Genomic DNA, 25450 nt, shown 5'->3' on the forward strand with positions numbered 1-25450 from the left:
GCGGTGGGCATGGTGGAGGGCACTTTGGGGGTGGGGGGCACGATGGGGGACATGGGGGACACGGGGTGCACTTTGGTGGTGGGCACTTTGGTGGCTGGCACTTTTCAGAGCACCGCTGCCGCAGTCTCTTTAAACAGCTGGGCTGGCATTTCGTTTCGCACTTTTGTTCACACCCGGGATCACATTGCTTGGGCTCATTCTTGGGCTCACCAGGTTTATTTTTATCATCACTCGACATTCCTTCTTGATTCTCTGAGCCCTGTAAAGAGATACATGACAGGTTGTTTGTGGGAGACCATATTGCAGGGTGGGAGGGGGGCCTCCTGCTCCTCACACGTCCTGCCCTGTGCCCAGCCTTATTCTTAAGAAAGCCTTTCCTGGGACACGTTCAGGATCTAGACCAAATTCTTATCTAAGGGCTGTCTTCTTGTCCTTGCAGTGCATTACTGACAACAGTTCTTGATCTCATCACCCTTACTTTGCTTTCTCTGCATTTATCCTTGTCTCTGTTCCATAGCTCCTAGAGCAGGAGTTCTTAACCTAGGGTCCTGGGACCTTGCCCAAACTCAACATAAGAACCATACTTAACCATATATTTACCAGTGTAATCAGTATCTTCCATAACCCCAGGTATTTTGTTTCATTCATTTAAAAACATTATTCCAGGACATGGAAGCAACCTAGATGTCCATCAGTAAATGAATGGATAAGAAAACTGTAGTACATATACACAATGGAGTATTACTCAGCCATTAAAAAGAATACATTTGAATCAGTTCTAATGAGGTGGATGAAACTGGAGCCTATTATACAGAGTGAAGTAAGCCAGAAAGAAAAACACCAATACAGTATACTAACGCATAAATATGGAATTTAGAAAGATGGTAACAATAACCCTGTGTACAAGACAGCAAAAGAGACACTGATGTATAGAACAGTCTTACGGACTCTGTGGGAGAGGGAGAGGGTGGGATGATTTGGGAGAATGGCATTGAAACATGTATAATATCATGTATGAAACGAGTCGCCAGTCCAGGTTCGATGCACGATACTGGATGCTTGGGGCTGGTGCACTGGGATGACCCAGAGGGATTGTATGGGGAGGGAGGAGGGAGGAGGGTTCAGGATAGGGAACACATGTATACTTGTGGCAGATTCATTTTGATATTTGGCAAAACTAATACAATTTTGTAAAGTTTAAAAATAAAATAAAACAAAACAAAACATTATTCCGAGGAGTCCATAAGTTTGGAAGTCCACATTTCTAAAGGCATCCATGACATGACAACCATGTTAAAGAACTCTTGTAAGAACACCTCCCCATCCCTCTGGAAATTGAATGGGAGGATATATTAGTGGGCTTAGTGACCCAGGACACTTATTTCAATTCTATGTCCTGTCTAAGCTCTCAAAACCTTAAGAATTGATTTTTTTTTTAATTTGAGGGATGAGGATGGAAAGAGTTGAATCCCCACCATGAGTGGGCTCCCATGGACCACTCTGGAAACTCCTCTCCTAGTTGATTAGGATGGGGGAAGAAGTTAAGAGGAGATAAACGGGGAAATTCTAGTTTCTCTGAAAATATGAATGTCAGAGCCACAAAACGTGATTTTCAGGAGGAATTCCTTTTCCCCCTCTGTTAAATTTTGCCCTGAGCTAAGTCTTCCTCTATAGACTGTTTGACTTCTGGATATGGACAGAGCTCTTATGTCTCTAATAATACTTGCAAGTTGGATAAACTTGGCACATCTTGGATTTCCTTTAACAGTATAAAAATAAATGTTTAAATCTACTTTTGTTTTAAAGTCAGTATGACTTTCTGAAGAGACAGATAATTACATTGAACTCCAAAATGGTTAAGAATCACTCTTGCAAATGAATTGTAGCTAGCTCTTGCTACTGAGAATGAGAGGAAACTTTCACCCACACATAGCTGTCATTTCAACCTTGTTCAGTGCCTGGGCTGTGGTGGGTCATTCCCCAGAAAGGAGAGGTAAAAGATGGGGCATTTCTAGTTGTTGACATGCAACTCACCCCTTTGTGTTGTTACTGAAGCTGACAAGTAGTCGAGTGAGGTGGATATTATGGCTGTGCCCGGGAAGGTGTATTTTCCCCTCTGATTCCTCTGCCCAGCTCTGAGGAAGCCGGAAGAGGAGAGAAGGAGACAGCCACTTGTGACCTCATTGCTACATCATCAAGTAGCAATTGTTGTATGGCTCCAGAGCTCCCAGCTCAACTCAAGTCTTTGAACATGAGAATAGGCTATGATCAATACCTCCTTCACTCTCTCGTCCTCTCCCCAACCCTCAAAATTCATGCTGGTGAAATCAGGCTATGGTGAAGGGTACTGAACTCTAAGGCCAGGGAACCTTATTGTTGCTGGTGGCAGAAAAGCTCTGTTGGCACCTGGTCTCTCTCTCCTCTCCTAGCCTCCTAAATCTTAACTCCTTTGAACTTGGCTGTTGTTTATCTTTCTAGGAGAGTTTCCTAGGACCTAGCACAGCTGTTTTGACTCTCCTGTCCTCCCTGTGTTTTTAGCATGAGATTCCAAAATCTATTTTTAAAGCTCCATACTCCCTGGTTCAAATTCAAGGATTACCTTAGCACTTTTTCTCAGTATCTCTTCCTGAAATTCACAGTTTTCTGGATTCTATGATTTTTTTTTTTTAATCAAGGAGTGGCCATCCCTTGAAATCTAAGGTAAATCTTGCCTATTCTAAAGAAATTGAGTCTGATGCCCATGACCAGTTCTGACCTGTTGGGCTAAGCCCCGTTCCAATACTAGAGTGGAAAAGGTTGCCTCTAAGAAATTCTTTCCTTGGTTTTTCAAAGACCTGGCCAGGGGGTCTTTGTGGTTGCAATAGGGATGTGTCTAGGGTAGTAATAGGATTAATAAAGGCAACTAGGGCTCAGACACACATGATGCCTTGAACCCTGGTCCAGGAAATTCATCTTGGCATTTACTGATGAATGGACATCATCATTCACTGATGAATCATGAGTGATTTTTGGCTAAAATTGTGATATGATCATGCCTAAGGTGTTGAAAGATATTTTTGACAGCAGTGTAGGGTATATTGGGGAATGGAGTGGTGGAATGAAAGTTGAACTAGGTTGTTTCAAAGAAATCAGAAAAATTTCCAACTCTGAAGGAAGGCAGTGGCGGTGTGGAAGAAAGAGGGTGCCAATGAGACAAACATCATCAGAGAGGCAAATTTATGGGATTTGTTAGTGGAAAGTTAAGAAAATTAAGAAAGAGGACTCCCCGGTGCTCCCATTGTTAATGGGTGCAGTGCATGCTCAGTCATGTTTGACTCTTTGTGATTCCATGGACTGTAGCCCACCAGGCTCCTCTGTCGATGGGATTCTCCATGGCATGAAAGCTGGAGTGGGCTGCCATACCCTTCTTCAGGGGACTTTCCCAACTCAGGGATCAAACCTGGGTCTCCTGCATTGCAGACGGTTTCTTTACCACTGAGCCACTGGGGAAGTTCTATTGTTAATGGGCAGTGAGGAAACATAAGAGGTTTGTGTTGGAAGAAAATGAGTTTGAATCTAAGAGTTTTGTGTTTGCAGTAGAGCATCTTGAGTGGTTATTGGAAAGATGGCTCTGACTCTTGTGCTGCTGGGCAGACCTGAGAGCTTGAGTTCACTTCAGCCCAATATATGTTTACTGAGTGGATGAGAGTGAGCTGGTCCAGAAAGAGAGGACTGGGGAAGAGAAGAGTAAAGATACTAGGGAGGATGGGGAGTCCCAGTGCAGGGTTTACTTGGTATTCACAGTGGATAAAGAATGTCATAAAACCCAAATGAACCTAAATGAAAGTCCAGGGTGGGCCAGAATTGAGCCCCCTGCCCCTGGGATAATTGGTGTTGGATGCATTGTCTTGGTGTAGCCCAATCTTCATTTTCTTACCTCCTTCAGTTTGTTCAAGAGCTCTGTCTCTTCAAAGCCATTGAAAAGCAGCTCTTACACCCATCTCAAGAATCCCAGCTCCACCTGCTGTTCAGCTCTGGACCAGAGCTAGCAAGTGGATATGGAGGAGCCAGTCATCTGTGACAGTGATGAGAGAAGATGTAATGATTTCTACCGGCTGTTGTCATCTTCTGCTCTCTCCTTTCTCCTCTCTCCTATTTCTTGCTTAAGAAATTACCACTAAATAAAAGTCTATCACTCATTGGATTGTCAGCTGGACATTTGTCCATCATCTTTTTAGTCTTTAAACCCCTTCTTTAAAGGGTTACATTTACTAATAGATATCTGCTTATGTTTGGGTTAGAGTTTGGTTGGCAGCTAGCTAGCAGCAAGGCACTCCTGAGATGAAACACAAAACAGGTTTATTTTAAAAATTTTTTTAAGTTTTTAATTGGAGGATAATTGCCTTGCAACGTTGTGTTATTTCTGTTGTACAACAATGTGAATTAGCTTTAAGTATACATATGTCCCCTCTCTCTTGAGCCTCCCTCCCACCTCCACCCCAAACCCATACCTCTAGGTCATCAGAGAGAGAACAGACTTGTTGAGGGGCTGGATCTCAGAAGGAAAGTGGCTGGAAGGGGAAATGAGGGGCATCAAAGCCCCCAGGTTAAGAACGAGGACCTTGGATCCAGAGCCTTGGGTTCAAGTCCTGCTTTCGTACTTAATAAACGACCCTTATATGTGTGTACTCAGTCACTTCCATTGCAACCCTGTGGACTGCAGCCTGCCAGGCTCCTCTGTCCATGGGATTCTCCAGGCAGGAATACTGGAGTGGGTAGCCATGCCCTCCTCCCGGGGATCTTTCCAACCCAGGGACTGAACCTGCGTCTCCTGAGTCTTCTGCACTGCAGGTGAGTTCTTTACTGCTGAGACATCTGGGGAGCAGAAATAACATTTAGTAACTGGTTTAAACTTTTTAAGTTCCAATTCTCTCAACAATAAAGTGTGAAAATAATAGCACCCATCTTAGGATAATATGTGATTTATACTGAGAGCTTATAACATACCAGGCATATTTCCAAGTGCAAAGCCTGCACTGCCATCCGTCATCCTGCCTCATAATACTTGTAGGTTGTGAAAATTCAGTAAGCCTCTACGTATGAAGAGCCCCCAGTAAAAGTCTTCTTTACATATGGGTTATTATTTTTTCAGTGCATTCCTGGCTTTGTTATCACTTGGCTTGTTAGATCTCTCTTTGCCTCTGTCTCTGATCTCTCCCTCTCTCTCACCTCCTGATTTTGACTCTGAAATTCCTTCTCCATATTATTTTTTCCTGTCTTCCAGCCAGAGTTCCTGGTCATCTAATCTAGGAAGATTAGGTATTTCAATATTAGCTGTTAATGGATGATTTCAGTTTTGAGGAAGGAGAGTTGATATAAATGTTAGTGATAAAAGTTAGTACTGTAAACATTCACTAAGGCCAGAAAAGTCAGGGGACCATTCAATGATTTCTCCTTGTGAGCCTGCAGGCCCCATAGCTCTGGATATTGTACCAGGCCGGGGAAATCTTTTCTTTTCCCCAAACTTTAAACTTCTTATTTTGTATTGTGGTAAACCCAAAGAATTGATGCTTTTGAACTGTGGTGCTGGAGAAGACTCTTGAGAGTCCCTTGCACAGCAAGGCAATCAAACCAAAATCCTAAAGGAAATCAACACTAAATATTCATTGGAAGGACTGAGACTGAAGCTGAAGCTCCAATACTTTGGCCACCTGATATGAAGAGCTGACTCATTGGCAAAGACCCTGATGCTGGGAAAGGTTGAGATCAAGGAGGGGAAGGGGAAGACAGAGGATGAGATGGTTGGATGGCATCACTGACTCAATGGAGGTGAGTTTGAGTAAACTCCAGGAGATGGTGAAGAACAGGGAAGCCTGGAGCGCTGTAGTTCATGGGATCGCAGAGTCAGATATGGGCTAGTGACTGAAGAATAGCCGGTTAACAATGCTGTGGTGGTTTCAGGTGAACAGCAAAGGGGCTCCGTCATACATAAACATGTATCCATTCTCCCACAAAACCCCTCCCATCCAGGCTGGCACATAACATTAAGCAGAGTTCCATGCGCTTATACAATAGGTCTTTGTTGATTATCCATTTTAAATACAGCAGTGTGTACATGACCTTCCCAACTCCCTAACTATCCCTTTCTCTATCCCCCCTCCAGCAACCCTAGGTTTGTTTTCTAAGCCTGTGAGTATCTTTCTGTTTTGTAGGTAAGTTCATTTGCATCATTTCTTTTTAGATTCCACATGTAAGGGATATCACACAGTATCTCTCCTTCTCTGTCTGGCTTACATCACTCAGTGTGACACAGTCTAGGTCCACCCGTGTTGCTGTGTGTCAGAATTTTTAAATTCACTTGGTTCCCCCTTTTCTGTTTTCTAGGTGAAGTCACTCTTTTCTTCTCTCTCTTTCCCTGTCTCTCATGGGATTCTTACTGAATAAGCAGGACTCATAGGATAAAGTCAGAAAAGACCTCTACTCCTTCCCTTGGTGCCTCTTCAAATTCTCTCTGTGGGATTGTCTCTTTCCTTCCTCTTGGGATGGAATCTCTAGCAGATGCCATTAACTTTTAGGATCCTGCTTAGATAATAAGGAATTATCTGGTTCCTATTTTAGTAAACAAAAATTTACTTATTTATTTATTTGGCTGCAGCAGTTCTTAGTCACAGCATGAGGCTTCTCTCTAGTTGTGGGGCATGGGTTCAGTAGTCAAGGCTGATGGGCTTAGTTGCCTGTGGCATGTGGGCCCTTATTTCCCTGAACAGGGATTGAACCTGTGCCCCCTGCACTGGGAGGCGGATTCTTAACCACTGGGCCACCAGGGAAGTCCCTAAACAATCTTATTTCAGTAATCGGAAGGTGCACTTCCCAGAACATTATATTTCCTTCTCTTTCCCACTTGGGACCAGAAAGGAGAGCATCTTCTCTATTTCTGTATTCAGAATTTCCCTTCCCCTTCCTCACTCACCTGGCCACCTCTGGTTTCTGGGGGAGGGTTTGAAAAGGGAGAAGAGACAAGGGGCAGGAAGGTTCTTATCTGATTCATACTGCTCTGCACTGACATAGAGGCTCTCTGTATTTGGCAGGTGGTTAAGTGACCTTTTCTCGGGTGGGAAACTTGAATATGTTCTTCAGCCACTTCTGTCACCCACCTTGTTGAGGTTTTAACTGCAGCATTATTCAGTATTGGCAAGCATACCTGCCTCCCACTCCTACACACCCAAGGGTTGAGCAGTTCTCCTCCAGGTTCTTTCCGCTGGGATTTCACCTGTAGGTGGCCCTCTTGGATTGGATTTTACACAGCCCAGAGAGCCAGTTCTTCCTCTCCTGTGGCCCGCGGGAAACACAATCTTCCCCTTTCATTGTGCATCAATTCCCAATGGTGATTTTTACGTATTTTTGCTTATATGTTGTGTATTAGGTGTATATTAGTTCCACGACATCTTCATGGACATAGTTTGCTCTTTACCTAATTTGACTTTACTGCAGTATTTGACACTGTTGTGTCTTTTCTCTCTCTCTCTCTTTTTAAAACCCCATATCCCCTTGAGTTGGGCTTCCCAGGTGGCTTAGTGGTAAAGAATCTGCCTATCAGTGTAGGAGGTTTGGGTTTGATTCCTGGGCCGGGGAGATGCCCTGGAAGAGGAAATGGTTACTCACTCCAGTATTCTTGCCTGGGAAACCCCATGGACAGAGGAGCCTGGCAGGCTACAGTCCTTGGCGTAGCAAAACTATTGGACACCACTTAGTGACTAAATGATAACAACACCCCGTGGGTTCCTCTGTTACCTAGATGGTGTCCCATTTCTCTGGCCTCTTCTACCCGCCTCTTTCCATTAGATATACTTTGGTTCCTCAAACAGAATTCATCACCCTCTGCATCTTTTTAACATGCTTCTCTTGTGTGCTCCAACTCTGTGAATAGCATCTCTCTTCACCAAGACCTGAAACTTGAGATCATCCTAGCCTCCTGCCTCTCACTCAACTGCACCAAATGTGCCGCTGGGATCTGCCAGTTCTATTTCCCAAATCACAGGTCCTTGACCCAGGCTGGTGTTTGGGAGCCCAGCGAACACCTCTCTCACTGTTGCTGCCTTCATTGAAGTTGTCACTGTCACAGGTGTGCAAAGTGCCCAACTCAAATCTCTTCTGTTCAGTGTTGTATAATAATCTAAATATAAATAAAAGGAAGCCTGCACATCCTCAGTTGTTCAGTAGCACCCTTGCCAATGAGCTTCACCATCTCAACTCAATGGGTCTTTCTCTAGGAAGGAGGCTGAGGAGCTGAGGGTAGAACTCATTTTGGAGATTCACCAGATGGGGGCCCCCAGGAGGAAGACATTCCAAGTCATTTCCCTGTGTCTGTTTTCCCTGGATAAGACACTATCTCTTTCTTGTAACTTTTGCCATTCCCCACCCCTCTAAACTTAGCCACAGTGGTCTGGGCATTAACTGAGCAAAAGTCAATGTTCTTCAGTGATATTATTTTTAATAGCTCAAACAGAGAGGCTGGGTCATGAGTCAGCAGGATTGGGGGTGGAGGCTGCAGGGTCGGTCCTGGAAAGAGCCTAACTAGCAATAAGAGATGGGGTGTGCACAGTGGGGAAGACAGGCGGCTTCAACAACTTCTCTGTGGCATGGAGGACAGAAGCGGGGATTCTGATATGACTTTTTTTTTTAAATTTATTTTTACCTGGAGGATAACCACTTTACAACGTTGTGTTGGTTTCTGCCATACAACAACATGAATCAGCCATGGGTATACATATGTCCTCTCCTTCTTGAACCTCTCTCCCACCTCCCACCCCATCCTACCCTTCCAGGTTGTCACAGAGCACCAGATTGAGCTCCCTGAGTCATACGGCAACTTCCCACTAGCCATCTACTTTACATATGGTAATGCATATATTTCAATGCTACTCTCTCAATTTGTCCCACCCTCTCTGGCCCTCGCTACGTCCATAAGTCTGTTCTCTATGTCTGAGTCTCTGCTCCTCAGACTCAGAAAAGGTTCATCAGAACAATTTTTCTAGATTCCACATATACGCATTAATACATGATATTTATTTTTCTCTTTCTGACTTACTTTACTCTGTATAACAGGTTCTAGGTTCATCCACGTCACTAGAACTTTCTCAAAAGCATTCCTTTTTATGGCTGAGTAATATTCCATTGCATATATGTATCACGGCTTCTTTACCCATTCGTCTGTAGATGGACATCTAGGTGGCTTCCATGTCCTGGCTATTGTAAATAGTGCTGCAATGAACATTGAGGGTGCATGTATCTTTTTCAATTCTGTTTTTTTTCAGGATATATGCCCAGTACTGGGATTGCTGAGTCATATGGTAGTCTTAGTCCTTAGAATCTCCATATTGTTTTCCATAGTAGCTGGATCAATTTGCATTCCCACCAACAGTTGCAAGAGGGTTCCCTTTTCTCCACACTCTCTCTAGCACTTATTGTTTGTAGATTTTTTGATGATGGTTGTTCTGACTGATGTGCGGTGATATCTCATTGTAATTTTAAAATCATTTGGGAGAATCCTGTTTTTTTTTTTTTCTCTGTAGGAAATTTGAAGGAAAGCTCATGTTTCCTTCTCTTTGTGGGACTTTTCTTTGGCCTCCAGAGGTGAAAGCTGCTGGTAAGAGACTGAGAGCACTGTGGGAAGAGGGTGTAGCAACAGGAGAGTGGCAGTATTCTGCCCGCTAAGGTGATGGTCCTAGAGAAGCACACTCCTGCCCAGGTTCCCAGGAGCTCCCTGAGAACACATCTGACCACCCTCCGCTCTCTGTTTGGATTAACTGTGGACTTTCACGATCTCTGTTTGGATTAACTGTGGACTTTCACGATCCACTTTCAGCCTGGGGGAAGTAGTTTCTTCTGGGGCTGAATGTAATTCAAGTTTTTGGATTAAAATAGAGTGTATGGTAATAGGGAACAGAATCCAGGTGCTTTATGAACAAGTCAGGGAGGGCAGCTTCAGTGTATGAGCCTTGATGGAACAGGGAGTGCTGCACAGTGGGGCGCTCCTGTGGGCTGGGGATAAGGAAGAGTTTAAGAACATGGCAGTTTTGTCTATACCATGCAGTCTCCTGGCAGAGGAGCTGGGAGAAGTTGTGCTCTGAACTCTGGGGAAATCTTGATTGGTTTAAGCAGATGGTGCTTTTTTTTTTTTTTTTAATTTTTCAGCTGTGTTTGTTCCTGGTGCATGTGTTCTAAGTCAGTTCAATCCTGTCTGACTCTTTGCAACCCTGTGGATTGTAGCCGGCCAGACTCCTCTGTCCGTGGGATTCTCCAGGCAAGAATACTGGACTGGGTTGCCATGCTCTTCTCCAAAACAAACTTGAGCACAGTGCATCGGCCAGGAATCAATCCCAGATCTCCCTTGTAGGAGATGAGAATTCTACCACTGAACCACCAATGCCCCTCCTGGAAATTCTTACAAAGTTGTTGCTTCACCAGGGAGGCCAATTGAGGAGAAAAAAAAAAAAAAAATCTGTGTTCTTGTAGGAATCTAATATTACCAGCAGGGGGCAGCATGGTAGAGGAGACTACAAGTGGAAAGTCTGGCCTTATCCTGACCACAGCAGAGAAGGAACAGGTCTGATCTCTAGGGAAGAGTTTGAGAGCATGGCACTTCTGTATTCACCATGCAGTTTCCTGGTAGAAGAGCTGGGAGGAGTGGGTTTGGAGAGGAAAACCCAATACACTGTGATGATATCTTTCCCCTTGAGTCTGAAGAGAGGCCGTGCCTTCTCAGTTGTTCGTGTTCCCTGCTTTGGCTGGAAGTCAGGGGACGATGCTGGGCAGGGGGGTGCAGTGTCTTTATGATCAGAGGGTGGAGGGTGGCTTCAGAGGTGTCGCTTCTACTTTGGCAGGATTCCTGCTGGCTGGGGGAGGGGCACTGCATAGGGGGACAGTTCTGCTGGCTGGGGGTGGGGGATACAGCTTGGGAGGGCAAGGCTTAAGGTCCTGGGGAGGGGGCCAGCATGGGATTTTGCATTGTTGCTGCTGCTAAGACATCTTTCTATTCTTCTGAAAATTTTTATTGGAGTATAGTTGCTTTAAAATTTTGTTAATTTCTGCTGTACAGCAAAGTGAATCAGCTTCGTGAATCCAAAAACAATCCAAAAAGAAGGAATAAATGTATGCATATATTTTGTTGTTGTTCAGTTGCTAAGTTGTGTCTGATTCTTGCGACCCAATGGACTATAATCTGCCAGGCTCCTCTGCCCATGGGATTTCTCAGGCAAGAATATTGGAATGGGATGCATTTCCTTCTCCCTGGGGATCTTCTCGACCAGGGATTGAACTGGTGGTCTCTAGCATCTCCTGCACTGGCAGGAGGACTGTTTGCCACCAGTGCCACCTGGGATACCCATATGTGTGTGTGTGTGTGTGTGTGTGTACTTTTTGGATTTCCTTCCCATTAAGTCACCACAGAGCAATGAGTAGAGTTCCCTGTGCTATATGGTAGCTTTTCATTAGTTACCTGTTTTATATGTAATAGTGAATATATGCTAATCCCAATCTCCCAATTCATCTCACCTCACCCCTATCCCCCCTTGGTGTCCATATGTTTGTTCTCCACATCTGTGTCTCCATTTCTGCTTTGCAAATAGCTTCATCAGTACCATTTTTCTAGATTCCACATACATGCGTTAATTTGAGACATTTTTTTTCTCTTTCTGACTTTTTCACTCTGTTTAAGACATCTTTCTTGTTTGAAAATAATCTATAAGCAAGAGAAGATCTTCTGTTGTTGATGTTGACACCTTCTTAATTAAACCACCACCGCTCTACCATTACCCTCAGGGGCAACCTTCCCATCAGGGGTTCTGGCAAATCTGCCGCATCCCAGGACCCTGCACTTGCAGCAGCTGCTGAGGAAGGATTGTAGGAGTACTTCTTTTTTTCCTATAAATGGTCCCTCTCTCTGCCCTGAGAAAGTCACTCTTGGGCATCCCCTGTCTGTAACTCTAGAGGGAGCCCGGGTTGGCATATCAGGCTCTTCACATCCATTGGAGCTATTTCACTTAACCTGAAATTCCAAGCACACCTGACCTGTGAGGATAAAGCCAAGTGGGCTGAAGAGACTCCAGCCCTAGCCCTTTCATGATGGATTCAGCCCAGGCTGGGACAATACCTGGAATCCACCGTGACTTGCCAGCTCCAGGTATAGCTCTCCACTTCCTGAAACACCTGTCAAACCCCTTCTTTGTATAGAAGATCCTCCTTTGTCAGCAGGTGGTGTGCAATGGCATTTCCTTCTGTGCAGAAGGGACAGCCGGTATGAGACCGGTGTTTCACGCGCACGTCAGTCCACTGTCGTCTCCTCGTGCTCCAACAAAGCAATGGACTGAGTGTGAAAACCCAATGTGGAGGGGCGGCACAGCAATGGGTTCTGGGAGGCTGGGTCACGCCATTCAGTCTCTTCAACCCTCCACACCCCCTGTGCTTCTGCTTCTGTGCCATGTCCAATGGTTCTCTTTAAACCTCTAGCCAAGCCCCTGTCTCTGCATCCTGCAGTTTGAATAGGCGTATGTCAGGAGTGTCCAGAGAAATAGAATGAGTAGGAAGTGAATATGTATATTTTTAAGAAGTTGGCTCATGTGATCATGGAGGCCGGCAAGTCCAAAACCTGCAGAGCAGGCAGGCTGGCTGGAAACCCAGGGAAGTTTGCAGTTTGAGCACACTTGCAGCCTGGTCATAGAATTCCCTTGGGACAGGTCAATCTTTTTTTTGTATTCAGGCTTTCAACTCATAGGATGAGCTCTACTTACATGATGTAGGATCATGTTTTCTTCAGCATTGGTGATATAGTGGTGAGCATAGCTGCCTTCAAGCAGCTGACCCAGGTTCGATTCCTGGCCAATGCAGCAGGCCAACCTTTGGGCTTCCCTCAAAGCTCAGCTGGTAAAGAATCCTCCTGCAAAGCAGGAGACCTAGGTTCAATCCCTGGGTTGGGAATATCCCCTGGAGAAGGGAAAGTCTACCTACTCCAGTATTCTATCTGGCCTGGAGAATTCCGTGGAATGTATAGTCCATGGGTTTTGTTTTTTTAAAAACCTCTTAACTTTTTTTTAAACCTCTTCAACTCCAGGGGCTTCTTTTGTATTTAGGCTTTCAACTCATAGAATGAGGTCCACTTACATAATGCAGGATCGTTTTCTTCAAAGACTATGATTAACATGCCCTGGTGGCTCAGATGGTAAAGCGTCTGTCTACAGTGCGGGAGACCTGGGTTCGATCCCTAGGTCAGGAAGATTCCCTGGAGAAGGAAATGGCAACCCACTCCAGTACTCTTGCTTAGAAAATCCCATGGACGGAGGAGCCTGGTGCAGGCTACTGTCCGTGGGGTCGCAAAGAGTCGGACACGACTGAGTGACTTCACAAGCCCAGCTAGGGTGCGTAGGTAGTCACAGAAATCATCCAGGGATGATAGAGAGGGGATTATGTCTCTAAAACTTTTGAATGTGTTTACCCTCTCATGCAAGTTTACCCGGTCTTTTGTTCTCCTCCTGGCTTTACACAGGGACAGTGCATCCTTTTTCTTTCATTTCACCATGAAGTATTCCTGGACTGGACAGGGGACCAGGAGAAGGTTTCTTATGCCCAATAACTCAACATAAAGAAGTGGAAACCTCACCCTAGTCTGCTTCACAAAAAGCACTCACCTTGTGATCCAGCAGCGTGGTGCAATTGGTGGGAAAATGAAAATTGGGATATTCATGGACTATGATTAGATTAAAAAATCCATAATCACGGAATGTGATTGGCTTCAAAGAAGGTCTTGCCTGGGTTACATAAGCAGCCAGTGATGGAGCCCGGTTAAGAAATCAAGGAGTCATCCCCGATGTACTTGGTTCCTCGTCTTCTGTGGGTTTCATACATTCCCTCAGCCCTGGGTGAGAGAGTGTACATCCCCACTGATGTGTCTTTGTCAGATGCAATCTAATGGTCCATGTGGTACATCCGTGCCTTCCCAGCAGACCACTGAGCAGTCTTCTCCAGAAAGCTTCTATCTCCTTCTTTTTTTCCTCTAGGTCTTAGCAGTGCAAGACACTTTACTGACACGAATCAATGTTTATTGAGAGAAGTACAGAGACTGACTAGTGAAGTAGTTGATTGATAGAGTAACCTCCCAGCAAGCTGAGGCTAAACCCGGAGGAGAACTTCCTTCATGTTTCCTCACCTGTGTTACTGTGCTGTCTCTGACTCAGGGACCTCGCATGCCTGCCCCCTAGTGGCTCTCTGGAGGTCCCAGTGATTTTCCACTCAGTCTCAGAAGCTTCTTTTCTCAGGCCCAGACTTGTCCCTCTGTGTCCTTCTCCCAACCCCAGTAAGAGAGTAGAGAAATGGAGCAGGATCCTACGGCTTGGCCTTCTCCCCGCTGTGTCCTCAGCCTGCCTTTTGTCTGTGGAGAAACTTTAGCCAAAGAATAAGTTTAATCACAAGAGGTAGAAAATGCAGAAACAAAGGAAAACAGTCAAAGGAGACCAAATAATAATAATGTAATCATTGATCCATAGTTAAGGACCCTTAGTTCCTCCTCAAGGGCTATCAGTAATATTCTGAGCCATATCTGGTGAGCTGTTTTATAGATACTGAAGCCCCTACCAGGCGAAATAAGTTAACTACATGATGACCAGACTGTACCCACCAACATGCTGCTGCTAAGTCGCTTCAGTCGTGTCCGACTCAGTGCGACCCCATAGATGGCAGCCCACCAGGCTCCCCCGTCCCTGGGATTCTCCAGGTAAGAACACTGGAGTGGGTTGCCATTTCCTTCTCCAATGCATGAAAGTGAAAAGTGAAAGTGAAGTCGCTCAGTCGTGTCTGACTCTTCACGACCCCATGGACTGCAGCCTACCAGGCTCCTCCATCCATGGGATTTTCCAAGCAAGAGTACTGGAGTGGGATGCCATTGCCTTCTCCAACCAACATAAGCTGTCATAATTCTGAGAATTGGCCTCAAAGAACTGGAAACAAACTGACCCTGGAACTGAAGGTTAACTGCACCTAAAACAGCAAAGCTGATGCTGGTCAGACCACTGATGACCAATTTCAAGATGACTGTCAAGGCTGACTGCTGTTTCTGCAAGCAGCCCCTCCCTCTGTCTATAAAACCTTTCATCACCCCACCCCCCGTTGTTCGAGTAGAAAGGGGGCAGTCAGCGGATGGGGAGAATGGGCCTTTATGTCCCTCACCGCCCCCACTCCCAGTTGCCAGCATCCAAAATAAAGCAAACTTTGTTTTGCACAAACCTGGCCTCTTTATTGGCTTTGAGGAGAGAGCAGCCATACCCTGACTTTCGATAACACAGAGACAGGGCAAATAAGGGAATAAGATATTTTTTTGAGAAGCATGAAGGAAAGACCATCAAATAGTTTGGAAAATTTTTAATGGACTCGGAATCTAGCAGGCAGGGTGAGCTTTGTTAGGGGTTGTGGGGAGTGTAGGAAGGAAAGACAAACAGAAAAGTTCATTGTCTTCACTGAGGAGTGTGGAGTCCTCTCTGAAGAAGTCTGGAGAGTTTCTGATTGGCTTAAGCAGATTTTGTTGTTGTTAATTTTTCAGCTCTGTTTGCTCCTGGAAAACTTTACCGTTTGCAACTACAACTCCTAGTGAGGCCAACTGGTGGACAAGAATGTCTGTGTCCTTGTAGGTACCTCATGTGACCAGCCGGGGGCAGCATGGTAGAGGAGACAGCAGGTAGAAAGTGTGGCCTTGTCCTGACCAAGGCCTTGTCCTGACCTGGACAAGGTGGAGAAGAAGGAGTGGAAGGAGTGGAGGAGAAGGGCAGGAACAGGTCTGGCCTCTAGGGAAGAGTTGGAGAGCATGGCACTTCTGGCCACACCATGCAATCTCCTGGTGGAAGAGCTGGGAGGAGGGTATTGGAGAGGAAAATCCAATACACTGTAATGATACCTTTCTCCTTGAGTCTGAAGAGAGGCAGTGTCTTCTCATTTTATTGGAAGTGAGGGGATGGTGCTGGATGCGGTGTCTTCATGATCAGGTGGTGGAGGGTGGCTTCAGAGGTGTCACTTCTGCTTTGGCAGGTATTCCTGCTGGCGGGGAAGGGGGACATGACTTGGGAGGGCAGGGTTCAGGAGCTCAGGGAGGGCAGTACCAAAAAACCTGGGGAGGGCAGCATACCCGGGGAGGGCAGGTGACAGTGACTTGGGGAATGCAGGGCGCAGGAACCTGGGAGAACCACATGAAGGAACCTGGGGAGGGCAGTTCACAGGAACCTGGGTAGAAGGCTGGAAGGGGACTTTGTACTATTGCTGCTGCTGACAGGACATTTTTCTTTGACCGAAGATAAATTGAAAGAAAGAAAAAAAAGCCCTTTAGAATGAGACAAAGAACTGATGCTTTTGAACTGTGGTGTTGGAGAAGACTCTTGAGAGTCCCTTGGACTGCAAGGAGATCCAACCAGTCCATTCTAAAGGAGATCAGCCCTGGGATTTCTTTGGAAGGAATGATGCTAAAGCTGAAACTCCAGTACTTTGGCCACTTCATGCGAAGAATTGACTCATTGGAAAAGACTCTGATGCTGGGAAGGATTGGGGGCAGGAGGAGAAGGGGACGACAGAGGATGAGATGCCTGGATGGCATCACCAACTCGATGGACGTGAGTCTGAGTGAACTCCGGGAGTTAGTGATGGACAGGGAGGCCAGGCGTGCTGCGATTCATGGGGTCGCAAAGAGTCGGACATGACTGAACTGAACTGAACTGAGAATGAGACAACATCAGTAGAGATTATTTCCAAACTAGCACAAGAGAGAAGTACTGTCACTTATTACTTTTGTCTTTAAGATCAACGCTATGACCACCCTATTGTACTTCCTCCCTATTTTTCCCACCCTACAGGAGCCTCCACAGATCGCAGTGGCCAAAAAAGGACTTTTCTTGGGGGCTGGCCTGCAGTTGCCAGTGCCTACTCTACTGCACCTGAGCACTGGTATCTGGACTGTGTACTCTTTCCTTTAAAAGGAGCATGTTCACTCTGCAAAGAGCCAGGGAAAAGAATGGGTTTGGGAAATGTGCTTGAAAATAAAAGACAAAATGTCTTTAGTCAGTTTGAAGAAAAGAAGCTTGGGAGGACACGAGAGTGCTTGCTAAAGTTTATAAGACGTGTTGAAGCAGAGAGATGAATTTGGAGAGTTTAGCTTATATTGTTCCCAGATACCATGGAGTAGTTTCTTTCTCGGAGACTGTGCCCCTATCTGTTGCTGAGGCATTTTTTCCCCTTAGTTTGCCATTTTTGGCAGCATCTCTAGTCCTTTGTATTATTCCTGACTACTTTAAACTTGATCACTGCTTCTTCAAGGATAATTACTGCCCCTTTGCATTGGCTGTCTTAAAATCAGAATCCAGAGCAGAGTCAGAGTCAGTAGGAAACCCTAGGCAGGCATCTGGCCCAGGTCCTCACTAGATAACTCACCATGCTCTGGCCTGGAGTCGAAAGCTTGACCTTGAAACAATAGGAAGATTCAAGGTGGAGCATAAGAAAGAATAAAGCCTGGGGGCTATGTAAGCTAAGTTCTGGCCTCAGCTTTACCAGCTTTCTGTAGGCTGATCTGGAGCTTTCTCATCTGTAACTTTAATCACATTCATCTCAAATTATTTTCTGTTTTAGAACAGCAGTCAGCAAACTTTTCCTCTTAAGGGCCAGGTAATAAAAATTTTAGGCTTTTCTGACCAGGCTTTGTCACAACTCTCCAACTCTGCCATTGTGACATAAAAGCAGGCATAGGTAAGAATCACTGATGCAACTAGACTGATGCAACTTCACTTCATACTAAGTGAAGAAAGTCAGATAGAAAAAGACAAATGCCATGTGACATCACTTATATGAGGAATGTAAAATATGATACAAATGAACATATGTGTGAAACAGAAAATCAAAGACATAGAGAACCGACTGGTTGTTGTGAAGGGGGAGAGGCTTGCGGGAAGGAGGGAGTGGGATGTTGGGATTAGCAAATAAACGCTTCTATTTATAGAATGGATAAATAACAAGGTCCTAGTGTATAACACAGAACTATATTCAATATTCTATGACAAACCTTAATGGAGAAGGATATAAAAAAAGAATATATACATATGTATAACTGAATTTGTTTGCTCTAGAGCAGAAATTAACACAACATTGTAAAACAACTATACATCAATAAAAAATACTAAAACTAAAAGCAAGCATAGGTGATATGTAAACAGATGAGCATGAGAGTATTCCAATGAAATGTTATTTCCCAAAATAGGTGAGCTGTAGTTTACTGACACCTGATTCAGACCCCAACTTTCTGCATCACACTTCTCCCTGCTCGAGGTCTCTCCCAGCTGGTTTTTGTTTTCTGGTTTGTTTTATTTATCTGTTCCTATTGACTCATTGGAAAAGACCCTGATGCTGGGAGGGATTAGGGGCAGGAGGAGAAGGGGACGACAGAGGATGAGATGGCTGGATGGCATCACTGACTTGATGGACGTGAGTCTGAGTGAACTCTGGGAGTTGTTGATAGACAGGGAGGGCTAGCATGCTGCAGTTCATGGGGTGGCAAAGAGTCGAACATGACTGAGCAACTGAACTGAACTGATTGCTGTTTCTGTCATCTGTCTTTCTTTTTCTGTATTCCATCCCAACCCATGGCTCTATACAACCTTCTCATTCCCTCCTACCAGAACCTATCGATGGCATCCTGGAGGGCTTCCTTTCCCACAGAGCAGAGTCTCACTGCTCACCTGCCTCTGTGGGTTGTTCCAGGCTTGTGGAATTCAAATGCAGTGAAGAAGCTTGGAGCAGGGTCCTTTTATTCTGGGCTCAGCCTGGCAGGATATCAAAGGGGCTTGTCCACCATTTCGTGGTAATCTGATGTCTCACTCGGTTCTTGAAAACACTTGCTAGATCCTCTCTTTGCACTAAAAACTCTAGTTTGGCAGCTTTAGGGTGAATAACCACAATTCTGTTTCCTCTGAAAGGATTTAATATGTGTGTGTGATGAGTGAGGCAGGGGGATATAGGGATTAATGTACTTTCTTCAAATATTCTTGGTCTTTCAGCAGAATTTGGGTTTGTATATATCTTGACCTCTACCTTATATCTTAAATGAAAATTAGTTCTGGGTAGATTATAGATCTACATTTTTTTCTTTTTGAAAGATGATTTTATTACCTGTTCAAGGGATTAAATTTAAAAATCATTTTATTTTAAAGTAAGTGAAATTAATATTTAGTTTAAAAAATAGAAACCCAACAATAAAAGTGACACCTTCAGCTATCTTTCTACCTATTTCAAGGTTTGAAAAGTCATACTTTCAGATACATGATGGGAAGTAGTGCTCAAGTCTAGAATGCTGCTGTCTTTTGATGATGGATCTACATTTGAATGGTAAAATGACAGAGTCTAAAAAAAGGGAAAGAAAATCTTCATGATCCTGTCAATAGCGAAGAGTCCACAAACAAGGCATAAAAAGCATAATTATAAGATTTCTGGTTTTTAAAATACACCATTATGATTGTAAAAACGCAAGCCACAGAGATGGAGAAGCTACTTATAATACATATATCTCACAAAGAACTTGTGTCTAGAACCAGCGCCCCCCCCAACCCAACACACTCAAACACACACTCCTACAGATCAACAAAAACAAGAAGCAGAAATAGAAAACTGTCCAAACAACTCGAACAGGCAGTTGATGGAAGGGTATTTTCAAATTTCCAATAAATGTATAATAACGTGCTCAATCTCATCAATCACAAGAGAATTGAAAGTTGAAATCATATTATCTCCATATCACCACTTAAATGACTAATGTGAAAAAGACACCATCAAGATTGCTTAGTGTGTAGAACAGTTAAAACTTTTATATACTGTTGACAGGAATAAAAGTTGTATTAAAATTTTGGAAAAATTAGCAGTATCTACTAGAGCAGAGCACCCAACAGAGGTATACGCATATTGTAACAAAAATATATGAACACGAACGTTCACAGTAGCACCACTTAAATTTTTTTTTAAACTGGAAACTAGTAAAACGGCTGTCAACAGTAAATAAAAATACATAAATAATGGTATATTCTGGAAGTGAAAAACTATACAATGAGAACGAACTAAACTATGATCCACAATTACACACTGGGAAATGAGTGAAGCTCACTAACACAATCTTGAAGGAAAAAAAATTCAGGCAATAAAGAATTTCTACTGTATGATTTCCTTTTTATGGATTTCAAAATAAGGAAAGCTAATCTGTGGTGTTAGATGTCAGGAGAGTGGTTCTATTTATGGGTAGCTAGTGACTGGGAGGGGACACGATAGGATGGACCACTGGGATGCTGGTAACAAGCTATTTCTTCATCTGTGTATTGGTTAGATGGCTATTTAGCTAGTGAAAGTTTATTGAGCTGTGTACTTAAGTTGTAATTTTATTTATTTATATTTCAAATTTAGTCCAATTAAATGTTAATTTTAAAGTCAATATTCCTGCAATGTAGTGAAAGAGAGAGTGAGAGATGATGAGAATAGCAAAATATTAAGAACCATAGCATGGAATATTTTTAGGACAGTAAGGACTTTGGATTTTATTCTGAAATGGGATGAGATTTGATAATTTCAGTAAAGAGAGAGCATAATGTTATTTATGTCTTGATATGATTGCTGCAGTTCTGATAAGGGGTTGTGGCACGAGATAAGAAGAAAGAGACAAGACAGGTGACTTTTGCGGTGGCTCAGAGGAATAATAATGCTGACTCCAACTAGGATAAGAACACTGGAGGTAATGAAAAAATGAGAAGTGATTTCATTCTTAGTACAGAACTTGAGGACTTTGGAAGGAATTATCTGTGTGAGATAACACAAGAAATCAGAGATGAATCCTAGGGTTTAAAAAATATTGTTATTATTTAGTTGTGTCTTGAGCATCTTTATACACATGGTGACATTGCTGTGTATACTGAAGATGGATAGAAAATGTTCCACATATGATAGGTATTAGATTATTACAAAAAAGATAATCAGCAGTTATCATAAACAACTTCATAACAATAAATTCTACAACTTATAGTAAAAGGACAAACTCCTTGGAAATCAAGTGACAAAAACTAACACATGAAGAAAATTTGAATAGGTCTGGAATGATCTTCTGACGTGTCAGCTTGGCTAGGCCACAATCCCTAGGTATTCAAACATTAATCTAGGTGTTGCATAGAGGTAGATGTGACTAATGTTCCTAATTAAATGACTTTGTATAGGGGAGAATATCCTAGATAAGCTGGGTGGGTCTGATGCAATAGTTGAAAGACCTTAAGAGTAGAATTGAAGCATCCCTGAAGAAATTCTATGCATGAACAATCACTCAGACCATGACAGATAGTTTCAGTGTCCCTATGTAGAAATATCTAAGGAATTTACACAAAAATATATTGGAATTAAGTGATTTTAGCAATGCCACAGAATATAAGGCCAATCAATTTATTTCTGTATACCATCACCAAACAATTGGAAATAAAGTAAAAAATAAACTCATAATAGCATATAAGTCATAAAGTATTAGAAATATATTTAACAAAAATGTTCAAGATGTCTATACTGAAAACTATAGAATAATCCAGAGAAATTTTCAAAAAGATGTAAATAAATGAAGAGATATACAGGATTTATACGTTGGATAACACATTCTTTAAAACATATCAGTCCCCTTAAGTTAAGCTATTGAGTTCTTATAATCCCAATAAAAATCCTGGTTAACTTTTTGGGGAGAAATCAACAGGCCAAATTTAACATTTATATGGAAATACAAAGAACATAAACTAAACCAAACAATCTTGGAAAAGAACAAAATTGAGGGCCCCACATTATCTGATTTCAAGACATAGACTACAAATGTCCATCCATCAAAATGCATGGCTTTGTCATGTAATAGACATATAGATCAATGGAACTGTATAAAGAATCCAGAGATGGACTCAACATTTATGGTCAAGTAAAATGTATAAATACCAAAAAGCATGCTTAACAACATTACTAATCAGGGAAATGAAGTTAAAAAGCCCCATGAGGTACCATTTCAGATCATGAAAATGGCTAAAGATAAGTAAGTGACTAAAACAAGCATGATAAGGATGTGGAACAATTGGAAGCCTCACACAAGCTGGTGGGAATGCAAATGACACAGTCAATTTAGGAAACAATTTGGCAGTTTCTTACAATGTTAACCATACTTCTCTGCTATGACCATGAAGCTTCGTTTCTAAATACTTATTTAAGAGAAATAAAAACATACATTCATAAAAGACTTATACATAAATATTCATAATAGCTTTGTTTGCATAACACCAAACCGAAACACTGCAAATGTTTGTCAACATATAAATAGATGAACAAATTGTAGATAATTCACACAGCAGAATATGCCAAGCAATTAAAAAATACCTAAAAAAACTACTGATTAAAAAATAACATGACGAATATCAAAACAGGTTCAGCAAAAGAAGTCAAACAGAGCAGAGTGAGTTTTGTATGATTCAGTGTGCATGAAGTTCTAGAGTAAGCAAAACTCACCCGTAGTGATAGGAATCTGAACAGGAGATGCCTTTGGGAAGAAGTAAGTAGAAAGGAGTATTGCAAGTATTCTATATTCTCCTCACTCTTGGATATTACAGGGACTGTTATGATAAGATCAGGTTATCTATCCACTTAACACATTGTGCTAAGTTCTAAAATTATTTCCCTAGATATCTACATTCTTGAATTATATTATCCACATTGCTGCTTCTAAGTCACTTCAGTCGTGTCCGACTCTGTGCGACCCCATAGACGGCAGCCCACCAGGCTCCTCTGTCCCTGGGATTCTCCAGGCAAGAACACTGGAGTGGGTTGCCATTTCCTCCTCCAATGCATGAAAGTGAAAAGTGAAAAGTGAAAGTGAAGTCGCTCAGTTGTATCCGACTCTTTGCAACCCCATGGACTGCAGCCTACCAGGCTCCTTCGTCCATGGGATTTTCCAGGCAAGAGCACTGGAGTGGGGTGCCATCTCCTTCTCCAATTATCCACATTAGTCATAATGAAAAGATGTATTGGTATTATTGCTTTATTCTTTCACTTTTACTCACAGTGGCTGCAAAAACTGGTTGTATAAAATTAGAATCAGCTTTGTTGACCATCAATGAGTGCTTTCTTGGAAAGCTCCAGAGGTTCTGGAAAAAGGAGTCTTATTATTTTATTTCTCCTTCATGGGTGCTCTTCTGGTGAGAGGAAAATGTTAGCGTCTATTCAGCCACCAAAGTGGAGTTTCCTTTGAAAATCAGGAGTTAGTTTTCAGGAACTGACATGAATCAGAACTGCTGTGAAAATACTAGCTATTTGCTCCAGACCCCGGCTACACGTGGGCTGAGAGGCATCAAGTCAGTCCTCTTCATGTACTGGGATCTTCTGAGGACAAGGGGAGTTTAGACAGAACAATGGATGGAGTGATTCTTTCTGGCCAGGTATGGGACTGGGGGGTAATTAAGACAGATAAGCAGACATGGATGGATGGATGGATAAATGTATTATTATGTGTAGGCAATGAACTAATAGACTATAGAGGAAGTTCAATCAAGAAGTCAAAGTTTGCTTTTTCTATGTTCCAATCATTGAATCAAAGTCTAGAAATATGAATTAATGTGTCTAGGGCTGCACAGTGAATATTGGAACCCAGTATCCTGGCTGGGAGCTTCTCAGGTGGCTCAGTGGTAAAGAATCTTCCTGCAATGCACGAGACAAAAGAGATGTGGGTTTGATCCCTGAGTCAGAAAGATCCCCTGGAGGAGGGCATGGCAACACACTCCAGTATTCTTGCCTGGGAAATCGCATGGACAGAGGAGCCTGGTGGGCTGCAGTCCATGGGGTTGCAAAGAGTTGGACATGACTGAGCATGCATGCACACTCTAGTTGCACTATCCTGGTTGACAGAACCCTATTCTTTCTGAGGTATTATCAGTTTTCATCTCATGCTTGGCCTAGTCTTAGCTTCCAGAGGGGAGAGAAGAGGAAAAGAGTGATTCCACAGATATTAATTAAGGACCTCGCTTGTTTCCAGGACAAACTGTTAGGTGTTGGACATAAAGCAGTGACTAACTCATGAAACTTAAATTCATCAAAGTCAACAGACATTGAACAAGTGGTAACATGAATAATTCTTTAATAATTCTACATGTGTCATGAAAGAGTGATTCAGGGTAAAAAGAGCATAAAACAGGAGGAACTAACCTTGCCCAAACAGAGTAATCCATCAGAGTTAGCCTGAACGCTGTATAGGGCATGAAAGTCAATCAGGGAAAGACAGCTCCTGGCTGAGAGGAGGGAAGAGGTCAGAGGGAAGGAACCTGGATCACATGAGGAGCAGAGAGGCCAATGTGACCAGAGCTCCTAAGCCAGGCCAGGGGAGCATGTTGCGACTCATGCTTCATGGAATTAAATATGAGGAGATAGTCAAACAATCAGAGCCTTATGGGTCAATGTTAGGGAGGTCAAGAATGTTTTTAAGTCTAAAAGGAAGCCACAGAAGGATATCAAGCAAATAATGTAGTCTCACGTGTAGTTTGGCTGCAGTGTGGTGAATGGTTTATAGGGCATCAGGGGTTGAAGAAGACCATTTGAGATGCTCTTACAGTTAGGCCAGGCAAGAAGTGAGGGTATTTGGATGAACGTAACAGTGTTCTTCGGAGAAAGCAATGGCACCCCACTCCAGTACTCTTGCCTGGAAAATCCCATCGATGGAGGAGCCTGGAAGGCTGCAGGCCATGGAGTCGCTGAGGGTTGGACACGACTGAGCGACTTCACTTTCAGTTTTCACTTTCATGCATTGGAAAAGGAAATGGCAACCCACTCCAGTGTTCTTGCCTGGAGAATCCCAGGGATGGGGGAGCCTGGTGGGCTGCCATCTATGGGGTCGCACAGAGTCGGACACGACTGAAGTGACTTAGCAACAGTGTTCTTGCCTGGAGAATCCCAGGGACAGGGGAGCCTGGTGGGTGGTCGTCTATGGGGTCGCACAGAGTTGGATACGACTGAAGTGACTTAGCAGCAGCAACAGAAGCAGCAACATGAGTGAGATGGAGAGAGATGGATGGGAGAAATAGAGGCAATATCAGGTAGAACTGTTAAGATAAAAATATTAACTCTAACTATTCTAATAATTCCCTGAGTCTGAAACCTGTGATAACATCTACACAGTCAAAATTATAACACAACTGATCAGTCAGTTCAGTTCAGTTTAGTTGCTCAGTCATGTCTGACGCTTTGTGACCCCATGGACTGCAGCAATCCAGGCCTCCCTGTCCATCACCAACTCCCATAGTCTACCCAAACTCATGTCCATTGAGTCAGTGATGCCATCCAACCATCTCATCCTCTGTCATCCCCTTCTCCGCCTGCCCCCAATCCCTCCCAGCATCAGAGTCTTTTCCAATGAGTCAAC

The 25450-nt window shown here is 43.4% G+C and overlaps 1 protein-coding gene across 1 annotated transcript in view; it reads right to left on the reverse strand.

Moving 5' to 3' along the window:
* The window catches only part of LELP1 (late cornified envelope-like proline-rich 1), a 2410-nt gene extending 252 nt beyond the window's left edge, over window positions 1-2158 (reverse strand). The window contains exons 1-2 of the mRNA XM_010857451.1: window positions 2035-2158; window positions 3-259 (exon numbers count right to left, since the gene is read on the reverse strand). Coding sequence (XP_010855753.1) covers window positions 3-238 — 236 coding nt within the window. The 5' untranslated portion in view covers window positions 239-259; window positions 2035-2158. The remainder of the gene's footprint in view (window positions 1-2; window positions 260-2034) is intronic.
* Between the last annotated feature and the right edge of the window lie 23292 nt (window positions 2159-25450).

The sequence above is a fragment of the Bison bison genome, unplaced genomic scaffold, assembly GCF_000754665.1.
Source record: "Bison bison bison isolate TAMUID 2011002044 unplaced genomic scaffold, Bison_UMD1.0 scf7180017864381, whole genome shotgun sequence".
Classification (NCBI taxonomy): domain Eukaryota; kingdom Metazoa; phylum Chordata; class Mammalia; order Artiodactyla; family Bovidae; genus Bison; species Bison bison.